This window comes from Gopherus evgoodei, chromosome 15 (assembly GCF_007399415.2).
Source record: "Gopherus evgoodei ecotype Sinaloan lineage chromosome 15, rGopEvg1_v1.p, whole genome shotgun sequence".
Lineage (NCBI taxonomy): Eukaryota > Metazoa > Chordata > Testudines > Testudinidae > Gopherus > Gopherus evgoodei.
In genome coordinates this window covers 7,334,625-7,351,646 of record NC_044336.1, presented here as the reverse complement: position 1 = coordinate 7,351,646, position 17,022 = coordinate 7,334,625, and the positions used below count along the sequence as shown (strand labels likewise).

At 55.7% G+C, this 17,022-nt stretch overlaps 1 protein-coding gene across 2 annotated transcripts in view; it reads right to left on the bottom strand.

The window, feature by feature from the left end:
• The window catches only part of USP43 (ubiquitin specific peptidase 43), a 200,862-nt gene that overhangs the window by 15,034 nt on the left and 168,806 nt on the right, over positions 1–17,022 (bottom strand). For both annotated transcript variants that reach the window (XM_030534619.1, XM_030534617.1), the window contains exon 9: positions 3,118–3,221. In XM_030534619.1, coding sequence (XP_030390479.1) covers positions 3,118–3,221 — 104 coding nt within the window. The remainder of the gene's footprint in view (positions 1–3,117; positions 3,222–17,022) is intronic.

The window sequence follows — 17,022 nt, the reverse complement described above, 5'->3', positions numbered from 1 at the left end:
GGGAGGTGCTCACGAGGATGCTGGTGAGAGAGAACTAGTGCGACAGGATCACTCGAGAATACAGTGGTGCAAAGGCACTAGTGTGACAGGATTAGTTGAGAATGCAGCCGTGCAAAGGCAGTAGTGCAACAGGATCCCTCGAGGACACAGCAGTGCAAAGGCACTAGTGTGACAGGATCATTGTATACTGTACAACACCACCACCAATGCTGATCCAGTGGCAGCATTAATTCCTGTGCCCAGTGGATCATAGTTGCCTCCCTCCCTACGCTAGCTAGAGAAGAGCTTGTCTGTCAGCGCTGGTATCCTATTGTGTGTGCTGCAGTAGCTGCAGAGGGATCCCCACTGGGACCACAAATCATGGCTGGCCATCCCAGCTGCCAGGCCGAATATAAAAGTTTACCTAGAATGAGCAAGTCATTGCCTAGAAGAACTAAAGAGCTGTGCTGGAGTGGAGGAGCTGTGCTGAACTCAGCTGTCTGCCTGACGTCTCCTCCCCAAAACGCTGATGCCCGTCACAGTGTATTTATAGGGAGAGTGAGGCAGGTACAGGACACAGCAGCAATTTCTCCCTGCTTAATTAGTGGCTGCAGAGAGGACAAGAACCTATTGCAGTTTAGCAGGGATCATCAGTAACAGCCAGCCAGCTGATTCAGTACATGCCTTGGGCAGCAATGTTACACAGGAACTTCCAGGTGGGCGCTGATTTCAGGACATGGAGTGGAGGCCAATTACCTCCATCCCCAGATTTCTTGCAGAGCTAAGCAGATAAGAGAAACCAGCTGCCAAAATGTACTGGGGCAGCAGGGGAGCTGGCCAGTGCTGGGTGCTAGGCTGGCTCCCCGCTGTCACAGAATTCACGCTGCCTTTCTCCCGTCTGCTAAAGGACACTGTCGACCACCAGGGACCTAAAAGGGACAGGGGAAGTGACTAGCCAGATTTCCAGGCATGTTCAGCACCCAGCAGCTCCCCTGGCAACACTTATGGCCATGTCCTCAAAAGAGCTCAACACGCAGTGTGCAGAGCGCTCCCAAACCCTGGCTGCTTATTTAGGTGCTTAAATGGGAACTGAGCTCCGCTGGCTGTCCAAGCCCAGGGGTGGGTGCCGAGCACTGGGGAACCAGGCCAGATACAAGCAGGGCAGGGGCCGTGACATTATTGTTAGCACAACATACCAAGGAGCAGAGTTTGGAGCCTCGCCCGGCCATGCCGGAGATCTGGACCCAGCAGCCCCAGGAGGGCATGGGAACTGGGAAAGGAAACTGACTAGAAACAGCATGAAACTGACCAGTGCCCTACCTGAGCTCAGAATGGGAACAGTTTACAATAGTGCTGATCACTTACAGGATGTTTTCTGCCTGTAGATCTAAGAGTGCTTTGCAAATATGGGGCAGCATCATTAACCCCCATATGGAACAGGAAACTGAGGCAGAGAGGTGGGTGACTTGCTTGCAGTCACATGGGGAGACAGTGGCCAACCTAGGGAAAGGCCCTCTCCTGACCCCTGCTTGGGTGTGTAACTCCTGCTGCACACTGCCACTCCACTACATCAGCCTTTAGACCCCCGTTTGCTACCACAGCTCCCCGTGACGCCACTCTCACGTCAGACGGAGACTGCTGACCCCCACATGGGGTCACCACGAACAGGCAACAGAGACAAATTGCTCATGTTCTTTCCATCTCCCACCTGGGAGCCTGCACCCAGCTCTGAGGGACACTCTGCTTGACGGATGCACCAATGAGATGCAACCAGTGCCAATGGAACAGCCATGGCAACCGCACGACAGCAAAACCATCGGCCCCAGCTGCCGGGAGCTGGTGACAAGGATCGATATGTACAGCGCCGAGCGCCAGGGGCTGTGAGGAGGTGCCCTGTTGGAGTCCAGGGCCCGCGCAGCATAGTGATGGTGCCAGCTCTCCCAGGCATCAAGTGCAGCGCATGCAATGGCCTGATGGGAGTGTGCTGGTGCTGCCACAATGAACCTTTTCAGACACATGGGGCAAGTATCCTGTTGCTGGAGGGGCTGAAAGTAGGTCTCCCAGGCCTGCTGCTGCTCCCATCAGGTGGGGCTGGCGAGGAGCAGAGCTGAGATTTCCACTGAGCACAAGCTCTAGCCATGGTGGGAGACTGAAGTCCTGAGCCCAGGCTGAAAGTGCCAGTGGCCTCCAGGGCATCAGACTGTAAAATACAGCTGGGCACTGACTGCGGAAGGAGCCAAAGGCAATATTTTCTTGCCACAAAGCAAAGACAGCAAGAAATGCTTCCAGATGAATACCATAACAAATCCACGCACAGAGGGGCCTTCATGGGCCTCACCACGCTGCATGCTTTGGGCACTCGCAGCTTGACGGGGCAGCAGGAACAGAAGTTGGATCCTGCTGCTTCCTGCAGCACAGGCCCTGCATTCCAGCTACAGGAGAATCTTTATGAGCGCCTAGCAGTTCGGGGCCTATGACACACAGCTGAGCAGTTCTGATCGCGCCTAGCAGAGGGCAGCGCTCTCACCAACGCCCTGGCCAGCTGATGACATTATGCAGTGGGAAATACATCTGAGGCACTCAGAAAGAAGGAACTGCCCGACGGAGTGCCTACTAGTGACACTCGCACACTGCTCATCGGAGGCCTGGAGGCCTGCTAGGACGTCCGCACAAACCTCGGGTGAGGAGGCACGTGGCAGCAGGTGCATGCAGGAGGAGAAAGCCCAGCGCTGGTTGGGGAGCAACATGTATTCTGCATGTCTCACTTCATATGAAACCTAGGCCTGGCCAAGGCCATTGTCCCTCGGCCCCCTAGGCTTGGCTCTGGCTATGGTCCCTCAGTCCCCTAGACCTGGCCCTGGCTATGGTCCCTCTGCCCCCTAGGCCTGGGCCTGGCTACTGCCTCTTTGGCCCCACAGCCCAGGTTCTCAAAATGAAAGCAGGCCCGTGGCTTCCCCCATGGCAGGGGGTAGCCATGCACCCCAGCACCCCGCTCCAGGGGACCCTGCTGAGGCTGGGAGTATCCAGCTCACGAATCAGCAGCCAGGCTTATGCAGGGAGGAGACAGTGAGGGCCCCAGACCCATCCCTGCTTGGTCAGCTGCTCCTATGCCCTGTCCTGGCGGGGGAGGTCTCTTACCTGTCGACAGCAGGGTGGTAGAGCGGCCTGCTGTCCTGAGGGGAGAGGTAGCTGCATGCCACGGAGCCCCCGGCAACCCGCACCCGGAACAGGTCCCCCACACCCTGCAAAAGAGAAGCCCCAAGGGTCAGAATCCCTGAGCTGGCGAGTGGATCCCTGACCCCAGGCGGCCGGCGTCTGACACTGGGGCTGATAAAGGGCCACGGAGCTAAGTGGGAACAGGAGGTGCTTGTGGGGAGGGCAGGAGTTGAACAGTACTGTGCTGCAAAGGTTGTAGATACTCGCAGCTTCTGTGCAAGCTTCTCACACCTCTCTGCTAGCATCCCTCCAGGCTGCCCTGCAGCCCCGCTTGCTAGTCCAGCCCAGGGCCCCACACATGTGGGCCAATGCACCTCAACACTGAGCGGGATTTCTCCCCTGGGCCCCCTGTAAATTCGTCAATGCGCTGCTGTCCCAAGCTGCAGCACTCCTGCCGACAGGAGCCATGGGCCCCCACGCACAGCTCTGCCAGTGCCTCTCAGACAATCCCCGGCACTCTGAACTGCTCCCGCCCTAGCACTCTCAGTCAGCTCTGCCAATGCTCTTCACTCCCGACCCCCCAGCAGCAACCCGAGCCTCTGCTGAGCAGAGACAGAACCATCAGCTCTCATTCCGGTCTCTGGCCCTGCAGGAATCAGTGGGAGCCTTGCCGGGGGCAGGGCTGGATTAGGGAAGTGAACTTGAGCTGGTGCGGGGTAAGAAGGCGAAGCAACGGCAGTGCCCAGGTGGCAGCGGATAAAGCTAAGGACTGGACAAATGAGACACACAGTCTCTCCCACCTCGCTCGCTGCTTTGGGCCAGCCTGGCACTGCTCATCAGTCCTAAAGTCACTTGGAAAATGGGCCAAACACAAGGTGGCTCCTCCCATCCCAGTGGGGACTGGTGGCTAGGCACTAGGACGGGATCTCTGTGTCTCTGTTTCCCCTGCAAGCTCCTCATGGCAAGGACTGTGGCCGTGTGTCTGTAAAGCACCTGGCTCGGCTGGGACCTCTGGATGCTACTGGATTACAGCTAGAACAGCCATCACCTGGCGGGGGCCCACATACAGCGAAGCCAAAGTAAGTGCCCAAAACCATTTGCTCAGCTAGATGGGCCCCCGGATGGATTCTACAGCGCCCTCACTCGTGATGTCTTGGGGCAGGCATGGCACAGAGGTGTATTTCGCAGCCCTTCCCCCTGCGCTGCTTACAGTTTCCCCATTGTCACATGAGCGGATTCATCTGTGGCCATCTCCCTCCCCCAGTGATGATGTTTTGTCATGAGAATGAGCTCTCTCGGCGTTTCATTAGCCAATCCATCCCAGCTTTCATTACCCGCCACCGGCCGGCCCCGCATCCTTCTGACAGGGACTGTAATGAGAGCCGAAGTGGGGACAAAACGAATCCATTAGGGTGACAATATTCAGCTTGTAATGGCATGTTCCTCTAAACATGCATTAGAGACAGAGCAGCTACTCGGCCCAGCTCCCTGCAGCATCGCGGCCGTTCCTGAGTGCGAAAACAGGGAGCAATCAAACCACACCTTCCTTTCCAGGATCTCAAAGAACTTGCAACCACTCAAGGATTTCTCTCTCACAACGCTCTGGGAGGCAGGGCTCACACTCCCCACTTCATTGATGAGGAAAATGAGGCACAGTTTGCAGGTTCCTCGGTTTATCCATTAATGAGACAAGAATGACACTATTTACCTGCTTCAGCAGGTAGTTCTGAGGGTTAATTTGTTAATATTTGTACTGGACACTGACACGTACAATATGAACAGTGTGTGCTGTTATCTCATAGCCTCCCACATTCCCTCTGGAAACAGGTGCTGGAGACCTCCCGCTCCATCCCCCACGCCCAGATTTGCTGCAGTATAAATAGCGCCTCATAGTACAATCAATGCACTAGAGTCAAAAGCCATTCTTCAGATGGTATGAGACACAGTCTGCTCTCAGCGACGCCAGTGCAGCCCCACAGGCTTCAGAAGGGGAGAAAAGAATCCAATTTTCACCCTTTAATAGCTTTCAAGGTCCTGCACAGAACCCAGCCAGGAGCTTATAGAAAACGTAAAGGCTCCTTTATCACTGAAAACACCTGGTCGGCCGTATTGTAGGGACGTTGCCTGCTCTATTCCAGCACACATGGGACTGAGCTGACCAAATTCTCCACACATGTCATGGGCCAGATCCTCCTTAACCCACTGACTCCAGTGGAGCTGTGCCTATTGCAGAGGGTGGAGGGTCTGGCTCTCTATCCTTCCAGCACATGCTGCTTAGTTCACCAGACTGGAGAAGGTTCTTTACAACAGACGCGTCCCCCAGAAACCATAAAGAACCCAAGAGAAGCTCCACGGTTCATTCCAAGCCCCAAAAACCTTCCCTGCAGGAATTGGGGGCACGTCTACACAGCAGCTGGGCGATGTCATTCCCAGCTTGGGCAGACAGACACACACTAGCTCTGCTTTGAGCCAGTGCACTAAAAAGAGCAGTATGGCTGTGGTAGCCTGGACTACCCACCCAAGGATGATCCCATCCCAGAACCTAGGTGCGTACGTGGGCGGCTAGCCCATGCCATCTCCCATGCTGCTATTTCTCGGCACTAGCTTGATTAAAGCAATCACATCCCCCAGTTGGCGGGTGGGCATATCTCACAGAAGCTGTACTGGATCGTCTTTGCACCGGGAGGGGCCGTGTGAGTTAGCAGAGCATCCTCCAGGATACGTGACGAACCCCATAGACCAACACCAGAAGGCAAAGTTGCCTACAGCCATTGTGGAAGGTCCTTGCTGGCTCACAGCGTGTGTGTGTGTCTGGAGAGGTCACTCTGGCAAGCAGAGAACACCCAGGAAGATGGGAACAGGACACAGTGAGACCAGTTTGGAGCCTGCAGCTCGTGCGCCCCAAAGAATCAGTTGGCATGATTATGGTGGTGCTGAGGTCGGCTCACAGCTAGCGGTTGCTGCTCTGAATACCTAACAGGCACAGCCACACATGGGAGCTAATGACAACAAAAGAAGAGTCTGGTTAGCATGCCCAGTCATGCACAAAGAACTCTTGCAGCCCGTGGGCATGTGTGCCACAGAGCTAGCTCCCAACAACAGCGCACAAGGCGTCAGACTCCCACTGCTCGCAGAAGCACTGCGGGTTTGCACTAGGAGCTACTTTAAGCAAGGTCCAAAAAAACCGAGGAATGGGTTCCTGCTGCCCAAGCAGGCTGTGAATGGGATGGTCCCGTGTGGACGCAGTGACTGTGTTACACTTTCCCCTGGTACTTTCAGTCTGAATATCTGAATAGCTTTTCTATTAGATGAAGGAAACCAACCAGCAGAAAGCGATCAAATAGTCCGTCTCCCTGGCAGAGCAAGTAGTGTGTTACCCAGTCTATCACTCCGCACCTGCACTAAACAGAGGACAAGTCCCCATGCAAAGGTGGGGTAGACAGCAACGGAACCACATCCTCTTCCAGTTACCTCTACCTAGCCCCCAGGAGAAATGTGCAGAGACAAGGCAGATCTAGAGGGGCATTGCTAAGGGGATTGCAGAAGAGGCACAGGAAAGCTCTGTCCTTTTCCGGTGTGACCTCAGGCTAGTCACTGAGGCAGGTAACTAAGTCCATAGTTAGGCACCTAATCAAATGGCCTAGTTCCCAGAGGTGCCAATTTCATTTCTGCCTAGGGCACTAGGCTGAAATTCCCCCTTCTGAACAAAGCCTCAGCAGTCCATTGTACACCCTGGGAAGGCTGGAGTCTCCCTTGGTCTGCGCAGTTGTGGCTCAGGTGTATGCAGCAGGAATCACGGGATGTGGGTGCCGATTTGAGGGAGGCAGGAGAGAGAAACAGCTGCCAAATCTTCACTGTTGCACCAAAGAATGGAACATTTCCCTGACGATAATATTACCCAGGATTTTGCAAGCCCCTTCCATCAAGGATCTCCTGGGGCTTGGTGTCACCCCCATTTTACACACAGAGAAATGGGTGCACAGAGAAATGAAGCGATGCAGGAACCTATGCAGAAAACCCAGCAAAATAAGGTTAATGGGACTTGAGCTGCATTTTCGGGAATGAATCTGTCTCTGGTCTGGGTAAGGAGTGAAAGGCGCCGTTCCTGACTAGACCGAGGAGGATTTGAAGCTGGGCCCTCCTGGATCCAACAAGGCCACTTGCTATATTTCCTCACAGAGCACAAAAAAGTCCTTGTTTCTGGATCTATTGGAGAGGGCATCTGCCAATGGTGCGAAGAAAAGGTTCTGTGGAGGAAAGGCTCAGAGACAGAGACAGAGGAAGAAAGTCAGGACTGGGGCAGCAGAAGGCCTGAGGACATACAGTACAAGCTGTAGAGGGACAGACATACATGGGGCTTTCACGTAGGGAAAGGGAAGATGGGAAAGTCTAGACTGGAAACAGCAAAGCTCCTCCTAGAATTGACTGAGCACAGGCTGAGAACCAGTAATGCTGTGCTTGAGCGCTCTGTCCTCGGTCAGAGAGATGGTCATCTCCACCCCTTCAGAAGGTGCCGTATTTCTCTGATGATTCCATTGTCCCTAGCACCCGAGGATCAGACCAGCCCAAGAAAGGGGAAATGAGCTGAGATCCAGTGAGGGAAGATACACCAATGGGCCTCTCTCACACCAACTGTAATTCCCCTTTGGGCCAGTGGCCAACAGCTGGTGCAGCTGAGTATTGGAGCTCTTCAGGGCAGGGCATATGTGTTTGTACAGCACCTAGCACAATGCGGCCTTGATCCTGACTGCAGCCTCCAGACACTATTGCAATACCAATAACGACCCATTAGATCTGGTCAGAAATGGGGGTGCGGGAGTTACCCTACGCACTGGCACGTCCTTCCTCTCTCACTCCGGCGGAGAGAGTCCCCATTGAGAAGCACCCGTGCTACGGGGCTCTGCGAGCTGCTGGCCCCAGCCTTGGAATCTGAGCGCCGATGTGCACATGAAAAGCGGCAGCTGGCGTCTTCACCCCTTCAGTCTGTCTTGCATGCTGGTCTGGGTGGGCTCTAGTGCTGGGTGGAAGTTCTTGTTCTAGTCGGACTGGTTCACTCATCCTTGTACCAGAGAAGGGCACATGGTTACTATGATGATGACCCATGCTCCTGCCCCAAGACATTATTTGGCGCTCTGAGGATCCAGGTGCTTCAGAAAATACCCCAGCTTGTTTCCCTGGCATGCACCGGTCTGCAGCAGGCAGCCAGGCACTGGCTTGATTTTCAGCGCACACACCACCAGAGCCAGGCAGCCTCGAGGCACTTTGTGACAGATCGGTCCTCCAGCTCCACAGGAGGAGATGAAACAGCCCGAGTGCAATGACATGGATTAGAAATGATCAAAGACACCCACCATCCATCAGCACCAGGCCTAGCCACCCCTGAGACAGAGGGAAACTGGCATGAGGGAAACAGCCTTCATCTCTTGTGTGACAGGCTAATCCAGGGCCTCTGAGGGATGGCAGAGGAACAGAGCCAGGATCTGGCTATTGGCTAAGTCCTAGTGAATAATGGTGAATATGACCCTGCTGATGCCAGGGAGGCCAAGTCAGCCTGTTTATTAGTGATTCTTTTTTCATCGTTTAGCCAGCTCTGGCTGGGGCAGTGGGAGCCTCCCGTGGGGATCTTGTGATGCAGTAGGGACTGTCTGTGTGGGGAGTGGGAGAGCAGGGGAGGACTTTAGGGGATGGACGATGCCAGGGCCTGTAACCTGAGCTAGGTAAGGGAGGGGAAAGGTCAACACCTTTGCCCAGGAAGGGGACAAAGGAAGGGAGCAGCAGGAGGGAAGCAGCTTGAGTTTGGGCTTGGGGCTGGATGGGCGGAATTCAGGGTATCCTATCTAGGATCCAAGCACCCTGAAAGCCCAGAAGGACTTGGTGGAGGGGTCCTGACTGTGCCTGCAAGCCCTGCTGTAACCTGTGATCCTGTTGTCCAATAAACCTTCTGTTTTACTGGCTGGCTAAGAGTCACTGTGGATCCCAGGAAGAGGGGTGCAGGACTGGACTCCCCACACTCCGTGTCAGATCTCCCCCCTCAATTTTTCCAACATCCCCTGGGGGGAAGCTCCAGGAGACGGACGGCTCATTCACGGCCTGCGGTCGCTCCACCTGGCTTAGTGCTGGACACACACCGAAATGTTCCACGTGTCTCTGAATGCAGCCGAATGCTTTTGGCTCGGACATCGCATGAGATGGCTAGGAAAGTCCCAGCCACTTAAAAACCATGTGGCTTGTGCTAAATCCTGACCAATGGGCAGGAAGCCTTTGAAACAGATTGGACTGTCCTGGCATGGCCAAGCTTCACCTGCTTCCAGGTCAACACAGCTGACAAGTCTGGCTCGCCCACCTCGGTGTAAATCCGGAGTGGCACTGGTAGGAGAGGAAAGCCAGGCCCTGAAGGCTCTAACCAGCCCTGACGTTTGGGAACCATGGGACTGGCCGCTGACTCTGCAATGCATGAACCAGGAGACTCTCAGGCGAAGGGGCACCCGTGAGCACCGAGCAGCAGAGTTGGGTGGCTCTTGGCCCTGCCACTGCCTGTGCTGTGTCAGAGCTGGGGGCTGACGAGAGGCCTTCAGTCTGACACCTGTCGCCAGCGCTACGTTCCTGTGCACGACAAGGCCCTTGAGTTAGGGAGAACGTTACTGTAACTCAGATGCCAGCTGATGCGTTGCTGGTGGATTGGGCCAGGCTGCCCTGCCCTCATCGTGGGCACCAGGAAGGTCCTGTTCTCCCAACAAGCAAACTGCACGGAAAGAAAGAAGCTTCCCCCTCCCCTGGCCAGGATGTGAATATTCAAAGGCTCATGCAGTGCCAGCATGAATATGTACGAGCCTGAGGCAGAGAGGGCTCCGACAGGATGCAGAGTATAGTGCAGCTCAGAAATACACGGCTTTCCCCAAATCCCTGCCCGTAATTAGAGCAGATGTCAGCCAGCTAAGGGCACATGGGCTGGACCTATGCTGCTGGCTAACTTCCCAGCACAGCCAGCGAGGAATGAAGCACTTGGCCTGCGTCAGGGCACACTGCTCTGCTCCTGCCTCGGGAGAAGGCTCTGCTTAGCCGGAATGATAGTAGGGGAATGGGATCAGAGGAAGGATGGTCCAGTGGTTAGAGCACTAGCCTGGACCATAGGGGACCTGGGCTGAATTTCCTGCCCCCGATTTCCTGTCTGACTATAGCCAGGTCCCTCAGTCTCTCTGTGCCTCAGTTTCTCACCTGTAGGATGGGGATAGTTGCACTGCCCAGCCGTACAACGGGGGGTGAGGATAAGTACGTTGAGGATTGTGAGCAGCTCAGACACTATGGCAATGGGGCCAGAGAAGTGCCCTGGACAGAGGGGGCAGTGCATGGATTTCCACAGGATGGCAAAACCCCAGCAGTTAGGGGGACTAGACCCTCAGAGATACGGGATGATCTTTTGCACCCCAGCCCCCTGCAAGATGAGTCCCAATGACTTTACATAGGCCACAGCCCCCTGCCAGCCATTGCGCTGTGGTCCTCGTGGTATTTACCTGTGGGGGTTGCATACCGGCCTCCACACGTGAATTGCCAGCAGTGGGTAGGGAATGGGCATCTCCCCAGTGTCTTGGTGGCTAAGCCACTGACCCCCGGTTGCTCCTGCCTGGGCTACTGCAGCCTTCTCCTATTTGCTCTTCCCACTACCCACCACGAGCCCCCACCAGGCTGCCCAAAATGTCACGTCAAGATTGTCTTCTTCACCACCGCCATCACCCCCCCACCTTTGCTCCCTCCACTGGCTTCCTGCTGCCCTTGTGAGTCAAGCTGAAATGCCTTGTCCTGGGCTCCAAGGCCCTGCCCCACACCTCTGCCCCATCTTCTGCTGCTTGCCCCATGGGACAGAGGGTTTCTGGTGCACCTCGGAAAGCACATCCGGATCTCTAACCCCTCAGGATGGAGACTGGGATTGCTGCAGGGAAATTCCCCTCTCCTCAGCCATATCCCAAAGCTGGGGGCCCAGGGGACACTTAGCCCTGGCAGACGCTCATGCCCATCTGGATGGGCACTGAGAACAGCAGGGGCAGTAAACTGCAGTTCCCCAGCCCTTGGTTTGCATGGACAGTCTGTGCGTGGCAAGCACCAGGAGCCCCACACCCAGCAGTGCCCACTACATCACTGCCACCAACCAGGACTCCTGGTGCATACTTTCCCCTGTTATTTCTAGTCCAGTAGCACCTTGAGGCCCCATCTGAGTTCAGGACCCCACAGCACTGGGCAGCCACACAGCAAGAGACAGGCTCTGGCCCAGAGACAAGGGCCGGAGAAGGGGTGTTACTGTTCCCATCACACAGATGGGAAATTGAGAACAGACAGACTAAGGCCCAGACCCTTGAAGTGGGAAGGCACCTAACTTCCTGGGCTGAAGGGATTTGCCCATGGTCACATGCGACAAGGGCCAGGCAGACAGCCTGGAGAGTCCCCCAAGTCCCAGCTCAGTATCTTAACTACAAGGCCTTCCTTCCCCTCTAGTAATTAATTGTTCTAGGTCGCTGGGGTCCCTCCGGCCTGGCTGGGACTGCACCAAAGTCACTGCGGCTGGCCCCAGCCTCCCGAGCAGCAGACAGCCCCTTTCCCACAGCAGATGAGCGAGGAATCTGCCTTAAAGCAGCAAGTCTTTATGTGACGCGTGGTCTGAAAGAGCCTTTAACCAGTCACCAGCAGGTCAGCCAAGCGTGAGGAGACAGATCCTACCCTCTCCCACCTCCTGCATCCCCACAGCCCTACTGCCAATCCCCTTTGCATGCCTGCTCGCCCTTCCATGCCATCTGTCTGAGGAGTGCTGCTGAATCCCAGTGGTGAGCCCCATGCAGCTCCCAGCCCTCGAAAGCAGCGTGCGGCTGGCAGGCTTTGACAGCTTTGCTGTCAACCCTCTCACTGGCACTTCATTAATACGCCTTAACTGCCGCTCACTTGCCGACTTCCATCTGGCTGGAAGCTGGTGAGAGGACGACGAATTACAAAGGTTAATCGACCTTGCGTACTGTCTGACAAGCGCCTGCCCAGAGCAATTGCACGACTGAGGGGAGAGGAGCAGAAGCAAAGGAGAATGAAGGGAAGAGGGAGATGGGAGAAGGGTGTGAAGAGACTCAGAGAGGATGCAGAGGGAGGGGGCAGGCGAGGACTGCCCAGAGGCCCCGGTAATCTTCCTGGTGACCCACAGCTCATGGCGCTTTACACCGTTCTCTGAACAATCAGCTTTCCCCTGGGTTTTGGGTCCAGTCGACTCTCAGCCCCAATCTTCAGCCATGCAGGAGCCTTTCCTGGGGCTGGATTATCTCCCAAATCAGCTTGCGTTCCCTCAGCTACCTATGCCCTTCCGGGTTCCTATGGGAAACAGAGCTGCCTAAACACCACGACAAAGGAGATCTTCTTGAGAGACCACCACACTGTCCGTAAGCAGCCGCACAGCCAGACAGCCTCATCCCATGAGCTATTCAGCCCCGCCGTGCAGAACAAGCGTCCAGCCTTCGAGGGTTCACCCATCGCTCCCTGGGCTGGCCCTGCATTGGTACATGGATAAATCTCAGCCCACGGAGGCCCTGGGGGAATGACGGTGCCCCATTGCACCGCTCCCTCTAGGGCACCTCTCCTGGCATCAGCCCCTCTCCCTGCATCTCTGCTTTTCTTTTGTCTTTTTAAGTAGAGGTCTAGAATAGTCCCGGGGCCATGTTTCAAATCAGTGCTAGGGGGCTTGTCCTGAAGCCAGCTTGGAAGCTGACCCAGCTGGGCTGTGTATGTAAAAGGTAACTTGTGAGTGCACTGCAGCGTGTCGGGATGGATGGGGTGAGATTCTCCGGCCTGCGCTGCACAGTAGGTCAGAGATGATCTAATGACCTCTTATGGCCTTACACTCCATGAAATTCCTCTTGTCTTCCCAAGGAGCAGAAGCTGATTAGGGATGTGGGCCCATGGTTAACCCTTTCCTTCATCCTGGCCAAGACGAATGGCCCATGTCCTCTCCGCATAGCTGCTGTGTAGCAGGACCAGATGACATCATGCCAACCCCACACACTGTTCAAAGACAGCCCTGATGTCCCTGCCTTGCGTGGACAGGTGAATACCAGACTGTGGGATGGATTCCTACCCTTGGCACTGATTGCAGGCAGTTCGCTACTCACTCGGCCGGGGGGCGGGGTGGAGGAGTTGTGTTAATAAACACATTGCTGAGCGCTTCTCCAGCCCCTGTAGTGGGCCAGCCAGCTCTCATGTGCCTCCCACTGCAGCCTCCTGCTGCCCTTTGTAGGACAGATGCCCTGATCTCTCCCAGCCAGGGCCACCCAGAGGATTCCGGGGGCCTGGGGCCATCGGCGGCAGGCAGCTCCGGTGGACCTCCCACAGGCGTGCCTGCGGAGGGTCTGCTGGTCCCGTGGCTCTCGTGGAGCATCCGCAGGCACACCTGCGGGAGGTCCACTGGAGCCGCGGGACCAGCGGACCCTCCGCAGCCATGCCTGCGGGAGGTCCACCGGAGCCGTATGACCGGCATGCGGCATGGGGCCCCCCGCGCGGCGAAATGTCTAGAGCCGGCCCTGTTCGGCGGCAGGGGGCCCTTCTGTTCTGGGACCCGCCGCTGAAGTGCCCCGAAGACCCGCGGCAGGGGCCCCCCACCGGCGAATTACCGCCGAAGTGGGACCCGCCGCCGAAGTGCAGCCCGCTCTTCGGTGGTAATTCGGTGGCGGGGGCCCCCGCCACGGGTCTTCGGGGCACTTCGGCAGCGGGTCCCTGAACGGAAGGGCCACCCGCCGCCGAATTACCGCCGAAGACCAGGTTGCACTTCGGCGGCAGATCCCGCTTCGGCGGTAATGCGATGGCACGGGGTCCTTCCGCCCCGGAGCGGAAGGACACCCCCGCCAGCGAAGACCGGGAGCGGAAGAAGCTCCGGGGCCCGGCCCTGCAAGAGTTTTCTGGGGCCCCTGAGCGAGTGAAGGACCCCGCTCCAGGGGCCCCGAAAAACTCTCGTGGGGGCCCCTGTGGAGCCTGGGGCAAATTGCCCCTCTTGCCCCCCCCCTCTGGGCGGCCCTGCTCCCAGCTGTGGTTCATTCTGAAATCAGGGCTCGCCGGCCTCAGCCCTGCCAGCCGTCAGCACTGCTGCAGCCCCTCTCCCCCTCTGGAGAGTGTTTCTCCTCCCAACCCCCCATGCAGGGAGGCCATGCCAGGATCCCCATTTGACACCAGAGAGATAGTGAAGTGTGTCTGGGCGGCACTGCCATGAATAGCTGGGAGGGGCATTAAGGAGCATTTCAGCTGACTGGCAGCAAAGCACTTCCTAGGTGAGCTCGGCTGGCCAGAGTCTGCCCGGGGAAGTGGTGGAGGCCCCATCACATGAGAGCTTTACAACAAGACTGGATCCCTCCGTGCCCGGAACAATGGAGCCATCAGCAGTAGCTGGGAGGCACCCTGAGTTACGAGAGCCATGTGGAGCCCCTGGGCCACATCCACCTGGAGTACTCGGGAAGCTGCAGTGGAGCAAAGTGCTCACAATCACACCCTTCCATTGCTTGGAGCAGGGGATACATCCGGACAGCACTGCCCTTGTCCGGAGGGGCTCTGACTCAGAGGACTCAGGAGGCAGCCCTTCCTGGCGGACCCCAGGAGGGTAGTGTGGTGCTGCTTGCTGCCCTCCTTCATGCCATTGTGTTGGGGCATTGCAGGGTGCAGTGAGCGAGCTGCATGGGCTCAGGGGGCAGACCCCTGATGTGTCTGTTTGCAAACTGCCCCTTCACTGGCTGACTTGTCATTTGCCGCAATCTTCTTCAACCGAAAAGGCCTCATGCACCCTGTAACAAGCAGCGGGTGACACAGGACCGTGTTACCAGCCCGAGCCCTCCATGGTTGCAAGGTCACTCCGGCTCCTGCTGGCCAGGATGCTGAGGCTGGGCCTGCTGGAGCCAGGGGCTGCACTGCAGGCAGACGCTGGGGCTCTCCTCAGGTATCCCTCGGGTTTGCTGTCACATGCCCGTGGATGCTAGACAGTGTTGATGTAATTACTTGCACTCAAGGGCTCCCCAGCAACCAGACAGGGCTCCCGCCCTTGCCTGGCTCCCAGATCCTACGCTCTGGTACTCTCCTGTTACTCCCAGCACCAGCCTGGACTGGGACTCAGGATACCTGGCTTCTATTGCCAGCTCTGCCGCTGGTCTGCTGGGTGAGCTTGGGCAAGTCACTGCTGTGATCTGTGCCTCAGTTTCTCCTCCCACCATTTATCTGTCATGTATGTTTACATTATAAATAAGTAAAAAAAATTGTTTTGGGTCAAACTAAAGGTCTCCTTGAGATTCCAGCTTTTCTTTACATTTTAAAATGTTTTAAAAATAAAATTAAGGGGAATTTGGAATGAAAAGCTGTTTCCATCAAAAAAACTGAACAGTTTTGTTTTGAACACGTCAAAATGAAATGTTTGGATTTTTTCATCATTTTTAGGTGGTGGTTTTTTTCACTGCAACATTTGTCAAATCGATACAAACTCAGGAAAAGTTTTGGTGACACCGAATCTGCGTTTTCCACCAACTGCTGGGTTGAAAAATGTCGCCCAGCTCTAGTTGCAGGCGCTAGCAACATTTGGGAGATGATAGAGGAGTTGATGTACTGGCTTGTGTGACCAGGCTGATGGCACAGAAAGCACATCCGAGGGGTTAAAACGTGCGGGTTACTAACTCTGCTCTTTGGCTTCATTCTTCCCTTAGCATTCCTGAGCTAGCTGCACTAACCTCCAGCTACAGTGTAACCAACGGTGACAGGCATTAATTCAGCACCAGCTGCTGAATCAATGTCCCCTGAGCACTGGAATCCCTCTCTGATTACTGCTCTCCTGTGTCTGATGCACCGCGGGCTGGGATTCTGCAGAGCAGAAAGTGCAGTGGGAGTCAAAACCTCTGCCCTTGCTGGCCTCTCAAAGGTAAGAATTGAAAAATACCCAGGCGGGCTCAAAATGATTGAAATGGAGCTTCTGGCCTTATGTGAGAATCTCAGAAAAACTGCAGCCACCCAAACTACAGAGGCAAATAAACACATTTAGGAAACCGCATGGGGCTCTTCAGGCCCCGCTCCTCCCCCAAAAAACTGTGCTGAGCTGATACCTCTGGTCACTCAGGTTCTTTTTTTTAAAACCAGAAAAACAACACTGGTTAAACTGAATGGAGAACTCATGAGATTTTTTTTAAAAAAAACAAAAGGAAAATGATGCCAACCTCTTATACAGAGCTTTGCACCGGTCGAACTGAAAGTGCTTCGCAAAGGAGTTTCTCATTACAGCTATCTGACAGGTGGGGAAACTGAGGCACAGAGCCGTGTAGAGATTCACACAAGGCCACCCAGCAGGCCAGTGCCTGAGCCGGGAATAGTACACAGAAATCCCAGAGCTCTCTCTATAGGCAGCCCTGCCTCTCTAAAAGAAAAGAGAATCAAACTGCTTGGGAGCCCAAATCATTAACCCGGTGGGAGCTAGCTCCTGCTCTCTATGACAGCGGTGTAACCAAAGTTGGAGTTTTGCCCTCGATTTAGAAAAGAACCCAATACCCTTGAAAGGATGTACCGCAGAGACAGGGGCGGCTCTAGGCCCCAGCACACCAAGCGCGTGCTTGGGGTGGCATGCCACGGGGGGTGCTCTGCTGGTCGCCGGGAGGGTGGCAAGCAGGCTGCCTTCAGCAGCATGCCTGTGGCAGGTCCACCAGAGCCACGGGACCGGTGACCAGCAGAGCGCCCCCCACGGCATGCCGCCGTGCTTGGGGCGGCGAAATGTCTAGAGCTGCCCCTGTGCAGAGAGTAGGTTTTTAACCCAGCCAAGATTCTGTATTTCTTCGGTGTGGATTTGGCCCCCTGTACTATGGATGCTTCTGGGACAGACAATCTTGACAAAGCAGAAGTTCCATCTTG